This window comes from Poecilia latipinna, unplaced genomic scaffold (genome assembly GCF_001443285.1).
Source record: "Poecilia latipinna isolate Pla-1442-1.1 unplaced genomic scaffold, P_latipinna-1.0 Scaffold1110, whole genome shotgun sequence".
Taxonomy (NCBI): domain Eukaryota; kingdom Metazoa; phylum Chordata; class Actinopteri; order Cyprinodontiformes; family Poeciliidae; genus Poecilia; species Poecilia latipinna.
In genome coordinates, this window is record NW_015113726.1 from 37,933 (window position 1) to 53,688 (window position 15,756).

A 15,756-nucleotide genomic window follows, 5' to 3' on the forward strand; every position below is an offset into this window, starting at 1 on the left:
TTCCAAAAAAAAAAAAAAAAGGAAAAAAAAAAAAAAAAAATTATAAGGATTTTAAACCCAATAAAATTTTTTTTTTTTTTTTTTTTTTTTTTTTAATAAAAGCGTCAGCTAGACATAGAAATACTGCACTAGATGTCAGATAAACCCACTGACACAGTCTGGACTCTAATTACGGATTTTCAAACTGGTGTTGTTGAGAGCTGCCTCTTTAAATTCAGCGTTAAGCCCTGGCAGTAGCAGTCAACCTGCATTAACGTAGTCCTTAAAAATACTCTGCAGTCAAAGAGCTTTTCAGCTCATCTTCTCAATGCCAAAACTCCAACCTCTGAATGAAAAAGACTAGAAGTTTCCTCCATTGTTGTTGCTTTAAAAATGTCTGTTCATCATACCTATCAAGCAATGTGCCCAGTAGCAGCAGCACAGCAGTGGCAGCAGCATCAGCCGCCTCCCTTCCATGATCCTCCAGGACAACTGCCAACCCACTCCTCACACTAGGGATGGCAGCAGAGATGCAACGAGGTCCGCTGCCTCTCTTTCTCACTTCCTTTACTTTGCACCAAACTGTCAGGGAGAAGTGATTACAAGGCAGCCCTGCCCACCTTTTCTCTTCCTCCCTCTGTCACCCTCCCGTGTCCTTCCCTGAGAAGGTTCTCCCCTCCCTTTCCTGCTCTCCTGACTTCAGCTCAGCCCTGGCACAGAGGTAAGCCTCCATCTGGCTCCTGTCAATTGACACGAGGAATGCAGTGCTGCAGTCCCTCCCACATCTCCTCCTAACATAGATGGCAACTAACAGCAGATTTTGTTTGTGAGAACCAGCAGGAGGTGCTCCAGGGTCAAAGTGAGGCAGACCAAACGGGGTATATCTGAGAAGGTTCAGACATGTTGGATAATCACTGTTTTCTATTAGCTTTGGTAGACTGTTTAATATGTAATATTTTTCAAAATCTTTTGTGAATAATCTGTAGATTCCAGTACAGAACAGACTCAACCTCATCATCAACCCAGCAGGTGAAACAATAACGACCTCCATGGGTGAAAAATATAACAAAAAATATAAGTTTTTTGAAGAAATTGTGAGCTTTGACATATCACAAATAGCATTTTTTTTTAGTTAATAGCAAAATTACAACATATTTAGGCCAACATGTTCAACTAATCATAGATCCTTTTAAGTTTTGTCACTGCAAGATTCTTTAGAGTGTGTGTAAAAGGCCAAAGCTCACACATTTGTTTAGAACAATAAAAAAATTCTGTCATATTTCACAATAAAATATATTATTTGTTGCTATAATACCAAACATAATCTAAATCTGAAACAAAGTTATTTTTATCTTTTTACTTTAAAAAAAATATTAACCAAGAAAAAGTGCCAAGAAAAGTGGCACTTTGGATATTTTTTTTCAGCCTGCTTTAATTAACCATCGAATTGAATGAAATATAAAAATAAATGTTATGCATGAAGACTTTGGCCAGGGAAGAAATAAAAGTCAGATTTTCAAGACACAAAGGTAGAAAATGAGGCCCGCACATTTTTTTAACCCTTTCACTGTCCCAAATGCCCCAAAACACGTGCAAGTCAATGGGTCCATGAGGACGCTAGCATCCTAACTACAGTTAACTCTATAAAATGTCTTTTATAGGTTCTTCTGCTCTTCCTTGTTTTGTAGAAAATCCTGACTGATAACTGCAGGACAAATCAACTAAAACAGGTCCGTGTTTTGCTGCTTAAATTGTCCTGTTTTCATCAGACTTTAATTAGGGTCCTAAGCAGCTTTGCTTTAATCCTCCTCCCCTGACAAGTTTCCTAGCAGACCCCCACTTAATATCCAACATGGATTCCTGGCATATGGCTCCATGTATTGGCTTTGTTGTTTGCAGCAATGTTTATCTATAATATATGCTCTCTCACCCTGTCCTATCCTATCCTGTGTTGTGACCTGCACATCTCACACTCATAACAACATGGGTGGACCAGCCTTTTGTTCTTTGGATGACTTCCTTGGTCTGGAGTCAATATTTTTGTGTCTTATTTTAAGGACATCAGGTGTTCTGTGTCTTTCTATTTTGAGTAATAAAGTGACTAATCTCTTCTAATGAGGAATTAATAGGTTGACTTGTCACGAGAAATAATTAGCAGGAAGAAGATTAACCCATTATTGCCTGGTTCAGAGGTTTCTGGGAACTATGGTGACTGACGGGCTGTTCTGTTCAGAGTGCCTTGCAAGAGTAGAGAAATATTTATAAAACTGATATGAGACACTGATGAAATGAGAGAGAAAATGTCCAAAAACAGTTATTTGGTGACTGTCTATAATACAGTCTCTACTACGGCAGAGAATAAATGGGGATCCTTAAATAAACAAGAAAAAAATTGGACTGGACTAATTGTTTGATCAAACTGTATTGGACCTAAATGACTGAATCTGTCTGTATGACTGAACTGACTTTTTAGTAAAGTGCTTTGAGACTACATTTGTTGCGAATTGGTGCTGTACAAAAAACAGGAATTTAAATGATTACATTTTTGCAACTACGTGGCTCAAACTCATAGAATCAGGGCTGTTAGATTTTTTCACAGCTTTTCTGTTTTGACTTCTGTTTTACTTAAAACATATTCAACAACTTTATTTGACAGGGTGTGAATAAAAAGGCACTTTTAATGGACTTGTAATGCAACTCTTAAAGCAACTTTTAAAGCAACTTTGCATTAAAAGTGTCATGATTTTCCGAGTGACTCTTCGTGACAACAGTAAGACAGTTAGACGTTTTAACGCACTATAATCTAATTAGGACCTCCTCATTTTTAGGAGATCCTAATAAAACCCCTGGGAGTGAAAGAGGCGTACTTTCTGTTTCCCACACGTGCAAACAAATATGGCTCTTCCACCCATGCAGGAAAATAAATGTACGATTGCGTTAAAGCAGACAGCCATGTGCTGAGTGCAGCTCAGGATAAATGTTCTGTTCGGAGGTGAGATAAGGACAGCAGATAAGAGGTTTCTCCTACCTGTGAAGCCCTTTGGACACACACACCGAAAGGAGTTGATCTGATCCTGACAACTCCCGCCATGATGACACGGAGCAGACTCACATTCATCCACATTGACTGAGCAGTTATCTCCTGTTAGAGGGACACTTTGATCAGAATCAGAGACTGTGAATAAAGAAAAGTGAATGTTTTCGTAGATGATCTGAAGCTTACCTGCAAACCCTGGCAGGCAGCGACAAATGAAGCCAGCTGCTACGTTGTAGCTGAAGTTGGCTGTTGTCAGTTCAGGAAGGGTCCCATAGTTCTGGAGAACGGAGCGCTGGAAACACTCCCCATCATTTTCACATGGATGCTGTTCACACTCATCTATATCCACCTGGCAGTTCTCTCCTTCATAACCTGAACATTCAAGTTGTAATACAGTAATTAACTCTTTGATCAATCCATTATTTATTTGCAACATTTAATTTGCAGAAAATTGTAGGTAAATGTTTTTCAGTCCAATTTCTTACACCTTCCCCTAGTACTAAACTAGTTAGTACTAACTAATCTCAGCAGATTAAATTATGATGAAATAATTAAGATTACAAATTAATTTAGTACATGAAGTCCCTGTAATTAACACATTTTAAGTCCAGAATACACACAAAATATTGCTAAAAGTGTTGCATATCTGCCTTCACACACATGAATTTGAGTGACCTCACTTTTTTTAATTTATAGGGTTTATATGATGTCACAGTGTTATTATGGGAATTGCTCATCATTCTTCCAGAACTGTATTTGTAAAGCCAGACACTGATGTTGGATGAAAAGACTTGTCTAACAATTTCTGCTCTAATTCCAAAAGTGTTGTCAGGACTTTCAAGTTCTTCTGAGCTAATCCCACACAAAGCTTAACACACCTTTCTGTGAGGCTATAGGGCTTCTATATGAAGACAGAGGCTGCCGCTTAGTGGTTCTCAAGATGTGGAACCACAATATTATCTAAAGTTTGTTGGTACAAATTTGAAGAGTTCCTTTTAGTGGAACTAGCGGGCTGAGTCTAACTCGTGAAAACCAGCCTCACACTATAATCCCTCCTTCACCAAACATAATGTTTGCCACATTCCAGTCAGAGACGAGTCATTCTCCTGGCAACTCCCAATTCCAGAGAGACATGATTTAGAGAACACGGCTCTGCAGCTGGATCCAGTGTCTTGCTTTACACAACATTCCAATGTGTCGTACGCACACTCTTCATTCAAAATTGCTTTCACTTTGTCAAAACTCAACTAACAGCACAATGTGGAATAGAGTGAAAACGTTTGGCGACATACTGTGCTTTAAAGGAATTGTTTATTAACTATTCCATGTACATTTCCTAAACTGTGCACAACATGTGCAGCATACCTGCCTGTTTTTAATATTTAAATCACCTCTTTCAACATGTGTCTGAACATTTCCTTCCACTAAAAGAGCTAAAGGGGGTTAGAGGTGGGGAGTTTATTTTCAGGCTAGTTTGTGTTGATCTGCAGTATACCTGGCCAGCAGAAGCACATGTACTGGTTGACTCCCTCTGAGCATGTGGCTCCATGCTGGCAGGGATCAGATGCACATTCCAGGATGTCGTTTTCACAGTGGTCCCCAGTGAAGCCCGTCCCGTCACAGTCACACTGATAACTAGGAACCAACACACACACAGAGGAAATGATAATAATCACGTTGGACTTTACAAAGGAGGGGTTTTTTTCTTTAGCGACAGACTGGTGACCTGTCCAGGGTGAACCCGCCTCTCGCCCGGAATGATAGCTGGAATAGGCACCAGCAACCCTCCCGACCCCAGTATGGGACTAGGATGTAAGAAAGTGGATGGATGGTTTTTCTCTTTAAGTAACAGCCTTCTCCGTTGCTTCTTCAGAGCCATCACCCCACAGAGTGATGCCCGAACACAAATTCAACTCAAATGTAGCATAAAATGTTTCAAAGCGAAGCATAAAGCAACTCCCACAAAACAAATGGTGGCACTAACATTTTATACTATGTTAAGTAGTGAACTATGCCTTGTCCTGACCCTTGAACCTTGAGTTTTATATGATAGGTCAACACAACGTAATGCATGTTTGTGCTTTGTAACTTTTTCAAAAATAATAAAAAGAGGAGCATACATTATATTTGATCTCTTTATTCTGATGGCCCTAAGTAAAAGATGGACAGGATGAAATATTAACTCACAAAATAGATTATTACATTTACAGTGTATCTGATTTAGTAGGGAAAGTATGTATACTTTACCATATATTTTATAACGTTACAACCTGCTTTAGGTCTTATGTGATATACCTAGTGAAGTTAAAGATCACATGATTTTCAAAATCCTTTACTGGTAAAAGTTGGAAAACTTGTAGCAGCCATTGACATTGAGAAAGTTTGGTCAGGCCAGTGGTCAGATAGTGTGTGTCTGTGTTTTTTTTTTTTTTTTCTTTTAAACCTCATAAAACAGAGCATTACTACCCACAGGTTGAAACGTCAGACTGAGTCAGTCTGATACTTTACATACAGATACAAAGCTGTCCAATGACTCATCAAGATGCGTAACAATAAGTGGATTAATTCTTATCCAGGGTCAATTTTACAGTCTGCCCTGCTGCCTCAGACAGACAGGCTGCAGTATGTGACTCTGACACGGTTCCTCATTACGATGCCTGATTCAGACACCAATCTTTGGTTACCAACCCTTTGTTGTTTCTTTGCCATTAGCACATTTAGCAGCGCGTTGATCAGGGTGATTGACGGTGCTAAGATTCTCCTCCTGGCTCTGATTGGTTGTTTTTGGTGAGGAGCAACGCTATTATTGCTTCAGACAACAACAGTAACTCAGAGAAGAGTTGGAGGAGACTGATTGTTTCATACAGCCACAACATTATGATAAATTTAGCAAATATTTAAAAAAATATATTCTTATTAAAGTTACTTACTGCAGCTTTAAGTGTGGGTGTGCTAGAGGTCTTGGAGGGTGCATGTGGCTTTAGTATAAAGTGCTTTGGGTGGTCACTATGTCTACATAACATACATTTACAGTTGAAATGAATTTATATTCTGGGAGGAAACCAGATAACTAACTACACCTTGCAGTAAAAGAACATGGAAACTCCACACAGACAGATCCCAGCACTACTAACTAAATCAACAGCGTCAACTAGAACCACTGAGCAACATTTGTCAACCTCAGTGCAATTAATTGCACCAGTTTCATCTAATTCAATATCCTTGTTGGGCCTTTTGTAATTTGAGGGACTTGAAGTTATGGTGAAATGATCTGGTAGAAAGTGCAGAAATACTGTCTTGAAATACTTGGTATTTCTGGACAGAAATAGCAAGTCTGCCCAGCAGCAGCTAAGGCCTCGACAACCAAGAAAAATGGCCAACAGTCGCAATTTTTTCTTATTTAGCTGTTCGTTGTATGAACAACTAAATAAGAAGAAGTTGACAAATCTTTACAATGAGAATCTAACACAAGGCCAAGTATAATTATTTCACTGTTAGTCTATATATTTTTTTTCATAAGTATTTTGTATGATTGATCTCTGGTGAACAGATTAATAAGAGTTAGCCCAATTACAAATATTCTAATATTGTGTAGTGATAAATTGTCCCAGAAGTTAATGCAATATATGATAATATTGTTGTTTTGAGACCAATTTCAAGTAATAATGATAGTGGCATAACAATACAAGAACATATTCCCTCTTTTTTATTTATAGAACGAATAACATCAACAGAAATAACATCAATAACACATTCTCAAAGATCAATAAACTTTAAATTCTGATAAACATTTAACACTGGAACTGGACAACATTTTAAATATCCAGACATAATGAAAAAAAAAAAAAACAACTATAGAAACAACAAATGAATAAAAGTCATTATGAAGTGTCTGTAAATAAAACTGTCCTTCAAAATCACAGCTATTTGACCAAAGTACCAGACCAAAGATTTTTCTCATCTAGTTTTTGGTAAAAAGAGAGAGAGAGAGAAGACTAAAACAATAAATTGTGCAAATGGAAATTACAGGGTTTGTTTTAATTTAACAGGTGATTACTGACTTCTTGCTCAAGCAACAGGTCTAGTCACAGTTAAGGTTGGAGAAAGTCCGAGAACAAAATGTCATGAGTTGAAGCATAAAAGCATAACTTTTCGTAATCTTACCTGTTGACCCCATCATTGCACTTGCCCCTGTTCATACAAGGCATGCTGGCACATTCATCAATGTTGACCTCGCAATCCTGGCCCTGGAAACCTGCCATGCACTCACACGAGTACAAGGCAACATGGTCTTGACAGGTGGCGCCGTTCTGACAGGGAAGAGACTCACACTCATCAATCTCCTCCTCACAGTTGATGCCTGCAGCGTACCAGAGAGAATGAAACAAACATCACACTTCATAATCAAAGAATATGTGCAGCACTAAGCCCATGATAACAGCAGGACTGACAAGTATCCGTCACAGATAAAATGTGTGTTCTCCTGCAAAGTGAACACATTTTCATTCTTTGATGAATTATACACAAGTTAAATGTGGTTTTATAGCTGCTACAAATCTCTTATGAAAAGAACACCAATCCAAACTTTATGTTATCAAGTTCAGAATAGATACCTCTGTCTGTTTTGATTCTTTCTCTATGTCACAGTAGAAACTTGTGGTAATATCATGTTGTGGGACTGCATGAGTGGAGTTGGCAGGGGGAATTAGAGATCAATGACTGTGTTGAGTTATTTTGAGTGGTCAGCAAATGTACACTGCTATACAAACTACACACTAACACTATTGTATCAAAGTCTCAGAGCTTAATAGCACTAATTAAAAGCAAAAACTGAATATTACACAAAAGAGTTTATGAAACATTTCATGAATCTATCACATCATTTTTAAAAATCTACATTAAATGTCTACATTACCTTTAAAACCTGGAGTGCAGTCACACATATAGTGATCCACCAAATCCAGACATGTGCCATTGTTCTGACAGGGTTGTGAGGCACACTCATTTATTTCGAGGTCGCAATGATAGCCCTGAAATCCAGGCACACAGAAACACTGGTAGCCATCAACTCTGTCTTTACAGATGGCTCCATTTTGGCAGGGGTCAGACCAGCACTCATCAATATTCTCCTCACAGTTATTCCCCTGGAATCCAGCAGCACATCGGCACTGAGGCCCCTGGTCAGGGATGTCCAGGCAAGTAGCGCCATTCTGACATGTTTCCTCTGAGCAAGTGGCTACATCCTCCTGGCAGTCGTCACCTCCCAGACCAAGAGGACAGTGGCATGAATACCCACTGACTTTGTCCACACAGTTGGACTTAACACCACTGCAGGGGTCACTCTGACATTCATCTACATCCTGATCACATGTGTTCCCTGTGAAGCCATCTGGGCACTGGCAGGTGAACCGATCCGTCCCGAGTTCACTGGTACAGTTGCTGCAAGGTGCAAAAATACAGGGATCGTAGCGTTCATCGCAGTTTTTACCCATGAACCTGACTGGTCCTTTGGTGCACAGACACACATATTCACCCCTGTGGTCGATACATGTTGCACCATTGTTGCAAGGAGACGATAAACACCTGTCTGCTGCTGCTGTGCACAGTAATCCTAAAATGGGGGAAAACAAACAAAATAAACAAATCACAAACTTACAATCGATACATTGTTTTAGTAATAATCAAGTAAAACCAAGTACAAGTGATTGTCTCAGTGCCTTTGTGAGATATTTGATCCCTTAACAAATGATCTTTATCAGTTTTCTAACTCCTGGTGGAACATATGGAATGCCTGCACCTGGAAGGTGTTTTAACCTAACATATGGCAGCAAACTATGCTTTAACATCAGTCCTTGTTTAGATAAAATTAAAATGAAATAAAGAAATAAACTTAAGTCAAATCAAGATGGAATAAGGTTAAAAATGAAATTTTCTATCACCGGTGTGAGGCTTGATCATCTACAATAATGCAACAAATGTTTGGAATAATAAGTATGTATAATGAATCTGTAGAATATTTGACTTAACTTTCCAATAAGTGAATTAAATAAAGTATTCTATAAAATTCAAATCTACTGAGATTCATACATTGCTGCTGTTAACAACAACTCTGGTACTTTGTTGCATCTCTTCTGGCATCCATGAACTTTTGCAGTTTTCTGAGATTGAAAATGAAAACCTCTATGTCCACTTGTGCATTTCCTGCTAAATGCCATGAATGAGTATCTGGAAGCCCTTATGTTCTAAACCAACCTCAGACTATTTAACTTACAGAGCAGACTTGCTCAGGTATTTTGCTTAGAAATCTGAACTATGGGAGGAAGTTAAGACATGAAAAAGATATGTCCTTCATCACACTAGTATCTTTTTTAGTTATGTTTCACAGTAACAATGGTCTTAACCATCCCCAATTACATAATCTAGTTGAATAAAGAAAACTCCACTGCTTACATTTTGTCTAATATTTACAATTTTAAAGTCATATGATAAATTAAAATTATATGATTTTAATCATATGATTAAAACATATTGATTCTAGATTTATGCCACTTGGATAACATCAGATGATTTTCCTCTGGGCTTTATGCCAAATAAAAATCTAACATTTCTGACATGTTATTGAATAGAATTGTGCTTTTTCAGTGTTTGTCAATGAAATTATAGATAATTTTACAAATATTCTTCAGTCCTACTCTAGGTCCTTACGTTTTAATATTCTACTGCTGGTAATACAATAGTCTGCTTACTGCTGTAACACTAGAGGCTTAGAAACCAATCTGATGATGAAGAATTACAAGCAGCTCTTTTCTGTAGACGTATGTGTGGAGCAGATGGTGTTAAAGGTAAACCTATTACAGTGTCTGTGTCAACAATGAAAGTTTTACCCACTTCATTTAATGTAAGACAGATAATGACAGTCACACACAGAGCAGAGCTCTGTTATGACAGGTATTCAGTCGTCCCTCTAGATCAGTCAATTCAGGTGATCCAGTCATTTCCACAGTCAAAGGTGTGTAAGATCCAGCACCAAGCCATACTGACTGCTTCTTATAACATTTGTAAAAGATTAAATCATTTGCAGTAATGTCAGCACTGGAACATGATAGGATGCCACCTGTACAATAAGTCCAGAAAATATCTGAAATATCCTCAGTTGCAGCTTGAAAGTGACTGAAGACAAAAGAGACTCAGGTGGGAAGTGGTATATTACGCTAAATCACAAAGAGTCAGCAGATCCTGATTAGCATGCAAAGTCAATAGCAAGATACCTCCAAGCTTCTTGTGACCTTCAAATCAGGGAAACAATTTTATATAGAGAGCTTCAAGGAATTTGTATCCATAGCTGAGCAGCTGCATCCAAGACTTTTATCACCAAGTCCAGAGCAGGCCATTGGCTGGAGCGGTGCAAAGGATCATTGAATTCTAGAGTACTGGAGATGTGAAATTTGGAGCAAGGAGTCCTGGCATTCTGTCTGGCAATTCAGTAGACAAGTCTGGATTTGACTGTTGCCAGGAGAACAACGCTTGCCTGACTGCATTGAGGGATTGTTGCAGTCAGACAGAGTTGGGTTCAGTCTCTTAGTGCCAGTAAAGTGAATCTAATTTTTGTATAATATCAATAAATTTGGGGAAATCTAATCCCCATATGTAGGAACAGTTTTTGTATGGCCCCTTCCTGTACCAACATAACTGAGAACCAGTACACAAAGCAACATGCATAAAACATGGAAGAACCTTTCCTGCACAAAGTCTCTGTCCTGAATTTAATACAACACGTTTGGAGTGAACTGAAGTGAGACTGTGAACCAGGCATTCTTGTCCAACATCATTATCTATAAATAATCATCAACCTGTGGAAAGCTTTCCCAGAAGAGCTGAAGTTGTTATAGTGCAAAGAGTGGATTAATGTCATGTTGAATTCCATGGAATAGGATGTTACTCAAATTTATATGTGTGTAAAGGAAATAAACTGAACAAGTCTAATTTAGAGGGAAGAATTTCAACTTACCCATTCAGCCATTTCCATCCTTGTGGTAAAAGCAAAGTAAATCTTAAAGTACATTCTATCCTCAAACCATTCTACTTTTATAATTTCCTGGATCTAAAGGCCAACCTTCAGAGATGAGGCACATATATGTCAGGCAGGTCATTCCTGACACCTTCCTCTCCTGCCAACTACCGAGACGATTGATTTTTACCACTGTACTGTTGGTTGGGTGGATAAAAGCTTCCCAATTACATGGGAGACAACTAGCTTTCCTGCAAACAACATCATCAACAGCAGTAACAATGCATTTATGTCTTCTATCTAACACCTGCATCCCTTATTTTCTACTGTATGCACTTTAACACCCCCACTTCCTTTCACTGGCATTTCCTATCACTTCCACCTAACACCAAACCTTCCTTCTCACATCACTGTCTCACTTCTCCTCCCCTCACAGCCCTGCTTTTCATACCTCATGAAGCCTGGGAGGTTCTGTGTTCATTATATCACCTACACTTTAAGAACATACAAGCTTGTTGGGGCACATTTTACGTTTGGTCAGAGTTACCCTGAAACAACAGAGTTGATCTTAGCTACCTGAACAAATTCTATCCTGAAATTATTAGAATAGATCTGAATATTATAAATGTTTGACATTCAGGAAGGATATATTTTATGTACAGCTCACTACAAGATTCTGTTTTGAACTATTTCACCTTTTGTCAAAATACAAGCATAAACTTGAATGTATGAAAGAAAATAATGTATTTTGTCAATAAATTCTAAACAGGATGATGTACACATGTATCCAGGCCCGTGAATCTTTGTCTGTGGGATGATTCTAAAAATTAACTCATCTTTTATATCAGACAAAAAATATTGCTGTTAATGTTTTACTGTGTAATTTTACAAACAGCACCCCATTGACTCCAGTGTCCTCACACAACCTATGTCTGACATGTACGTGTTTTGGCAGTGACAGTTCATGTTTGAAAATCACTATGCACCTTAAAATCAAGATCAGTAATAACAGTTTTAAAATCTACCATTAATACTCCAAAGTCAACAGAGGAGGACTAACACAGGCCACCCGGTCCAAACACCATCACCTCTGTTTTGTTTTCATTAAATTGTAAAATGTTCAAGGCCAACCATGCTTTAAAATTTTCTAGGCATATGAGGAGATGTTTTAAGGAAGAGGCATCCTTTTGCTCAAAGCGAGTACATTTGATAACTTTGCTCTGAGATCAGACTCATTTTAGATTTCTTTCCTCATTGTTGTCCTCTTCTGTCTCCTTCATACCACACAAAGCCCAGATGATTCTCTCTACCAAAGAGGCTGTAAGTCAAATCATGGCCGCCTAATCTCATGACCACTGCTGAAGGGTTCTTAAAGGCAGCAAGGCTTTCCTCACTCCTCACCCCGTCTTCAAGCTCAATCAACCCCTCACACATTCCAGTGCGATGATAATGGCCCCTCCTACATCCACCCACCCGTCCCATCCCAAAGCACTTCATAGATCACTGCTGCGGCCCGACGGAGTTCAAACCTGGCACTGACTGGTACCAGCGTCTCAAACCAGCTGTAACACTAAGCAGAGCTGCTGACTGTTAGCAGGTAGGATGTCGGGATGATGCTCACCAGAAGTCTCTGCATATCTTTTAAGAGGTGTGTGTGTGTGTGTGTGTGTGTGTGTGTGTGTGTGTGTGTGTGTGTGTGTGTGTGTGTGTGTATGTGTGTGTGTGTGTGTTGGGATGAGGGGGAAGGGAGGGGCAGCTGAGTTTGACCTAACACATTAAACCCCCCTGCTGTGAAAAGGAGAAACAAATTCACTTTTAAAGTCTTTGATTCTACCTGTTGGGCAAAAAGTATTTTTCATATTTTAATAAATATCCAATATTAAAAAAAATCTCCAAGTATTGAATAAAGCTTTAACAGCAGCATACAAACATGTCTGATCAGTTAGAAACTGGACACTCCGGCTGTAATGCCTCTGGAAGGAGAAATGTCTGTAGTGTTTATTTTATTCCACTAATAGATTTTATAATTTCATATTGGAAATACCAGCTAAAAATTAAAGCTAATTCACCCCATGTCTTATACCAAAAAACTGCAGATATTTAATATTCACTTTAGTTTATGAAAAAGTATCAAATACATGAGTAGATTCTCTGTTACAAAGAACATTTCTTCATCCGAGCAAAAAACTAAATAACTCCAACAATTCTCCCTGAGCTTCTGACTGAGGCTCACAGGAAATGGATGAAAGTTCAAAACAACAAATACACTAAACCTTTTTTAAACTATATCACTTTCTACACCTTTGCAACATGGCCAGTCAGGCCCCATCATCTTCCACAAACCATTTAGACTTTATAGATTACTGAAGGATGTTTCAGAAAAAAAGGGATCTGATGAGCAGAGATGGGATTCATCTCACTTTGACTGAAACACCAAAACAAGAAGAATCCAATTTCCAGAGAACTGGTTTGACTTGGACCTGATTTTTTTATGTTCAGTCCTCTGACATCACTCCATTGTTTAAGGTATTAATTTGACATTTAATTGAAATGAATTAATTGGGTTTGAATGGAGTGGAGCTGAACTGAAGCAAACTGAACTGATTCTCTGTATGTGCAGGTGAAAGTAGCACACTACGTCTAGAAGAAGAATCAGTGCTGTTCCTCCCAGAGACGGGGGAGCCCCAGGATAACGCACGTTAAGCTCAGAGGAATTTTATTGAATCACGACATGAGACTGGCAGCTCCACCAGCCCAGCTTTGTCCTCTGGAGGCTCCACAGCAGGTGGCTGCTTTGTTTTATACAGAAAAAAATTCCCAAATCCTTTTGGACCCAGTCAACGTCTGAGACGTACATCCTTTTGTCTCCTGTGGAAGCCTTGTGTTTTATTTTGGAGGCAGAATATGGGCCTTGTTTAGAAACCAACTGTTGCTGTTCCAGCAAGGAACTTTAGAGTTTTTGGAAGTGTTTTCTGGAGAGTTTATAAAAGTTTGTCCCCTTCAGTGTTTATTTCTTTACCAAGCACTACAGTTTAGCATTTGGATCGTCCTGCTCCCACCAGGCCAAATTCTCTTAGAATTAGTCACAGTTTCACATTGAGAGGCTGAAAATAACAACAATTACAGTAATACGTGTTTCTTCCATCTTTGAAGTTGCTGTTGCTCTTTAAGTTGGACTTTGTGAAGGCTAATCATTCTGAATTTAATCAACTTTTTCTGCTTATTTTCTGCTTCATATTTTATTTTCCTCATCTCACCACCAAAGCCCTGCCTTTTCCTTTAAAACACCAGAGCTCAGCCCCACGGCTCCCTCCATGCTCCTTAACGTCTATTGACCCCTCTTTTCAGAGCCAAGACAAAAAAAAACTGTGCAGCAGTGCAGATGGACGCCTAACACGTTGCCATGGTGACCCCTAACAATGCCACCCAGAGCCAATCAGTGCGTTCGGCGAGCCACCTTTCAAACGAGCCTCAGACTCACACAAACGAAGGTCACGGGAAAAATGGCTTGAGAGGGTTTCATAAAGCTGCTGGGGTTGACTGACCACCCCCCTACACACACACACACACACACACACACACACACACACACACACACACGCCGTGGGTCAGCACATGCTGCAGATCAACACAAACCATAAAGTTGGTAGGAGAAGTCAAAGGATGTTAAATCTTTTTGCCAGGAGAATATCTATAGATGTTGAAAAAATATTTATTTATTTTTTTTTTTATTTCACAGAGACCTTTCAAAAAGCTGACTAAACAAAAAAAAGGACAACTTTCTTGACTGGAAGAAACTTTTAGTCTTTTAGTTGTCAAACTAGAAAATACTATGATCTCACAGAAAAGTTGTGCCAAACACACAAAGATACTGCAGGTTAAACAAACTTCATTCAACGCCTGGAACCCCGGCTCTGATGTGATGAACGGCTGAAACGACCACGTACCCAGCTTGAACATCATCATTGTGATCAGCACAGTCCTCTGATATCTGAACCAAACTCTGCCAGACTCCATGGTGACCAGGCTGCTGGTGTCTCCAGTCAGTGCAGGCGGATGATGAGAGGCCACCGGTTCTCCATCCAGGCTGCTTCAAGCTAGCTGCAGACAGACAACAGCTCCATGCTGGACCACTGACACTGAGTAGGAGTCTGTGTGAGAGAGTTTTGGAGTTTGTGTGTGTGTTGTGTGTGTGTGTGTGTGTGTCTTAAGGGTCCAAGCAGGGATGGAGTAAGGGAGCGTAATCACCCCAGTAGACGAAGAGGGAAGAAAACCAAGGGATGGAGTCAAGGATTGGATTCATTGTTTCTCCTGACTCACTGACAGCTGTAACTGTCTCTGCAGCTCAACGGTGCAGTGGATCTAAATGCAGGCTGCTGCAGAGTGATCACAGAGCTGAGGCAACACGTTACCCAGTTTAGATCTGATGGAAGATCTGAAAAGCAAAACTGATTCATTTTCTACTGATTTTGCTCCTCATGTGTTGAATTCATCAGCTTTACAAAAGACACAAATAGGTTTGTTTTGAAATATTTAACCTGAGGTAAATTAATGTTGTTCACAAATTTGGAATGTAAAACATTTACTAAGAACATTTATATCCGATAAAATGGAAAACATCAACTGATTTTTCTATTGCAATGTTACGTTTCCTTGGTGATATTTTAGCACCACTTGGTGTTAATCAGTGTTAATTAAGCTCATATCCAAATAGTAGTATGTTTCTACACTT

The 15,756-nt window shown here is 39.1% G+C and overlaps 1 protein-coding gene across 2 annotated transcripts in view; it reads right to left on the reverse strand.

Annotated features, from left to right (window-relative positions):
- LOC106959700 (protein crumbs homolog 1-like) overlaps nt 1-15,485 on the reverse strand; it is a 34,974-nt gene extending 19,489 nt beyond the window's left edge. Inside the window, exons 1-7 of one of the 2 annotated variants that reach the window (XM_015052450.1) lie at nt 14,972-15,052; nt 8,550-8,627; nt 7,932-8,455; nt 7,181-7,376; nt 4,512-4,651; nt 3,203-3,388; nt 3,008-3,121 (exon numbers count right to left, since the gene is read on the reverse strand). In XM_015052450.1, the coding sequence (XP_014907936.1) occupies nt 3,008-3,121; nt 3,203-3,388; nt 4,512-4,651; nt 7,181-7,376; nt 7,932-8,455; nt 8,550-8,566 (1,177 nt within the window). In that variant the 5' untranslated portion in view covers nt 8,567-8,627; nt 14,972-15,052. Of the gene's footprint in view, nt 1-3,007; nt 3,122-3,202; nt 3,389-4,511; nt 4,652-7,180; nt 7,377-7,931; nt 8,628-14,971 lie in introns of both variants that reach the window. The other variant, XM_015052449.1, reaches the window with a different exon arrangement.
- Nucleotides 15,486-15,756: the final 271 nt, after the last annotated feature.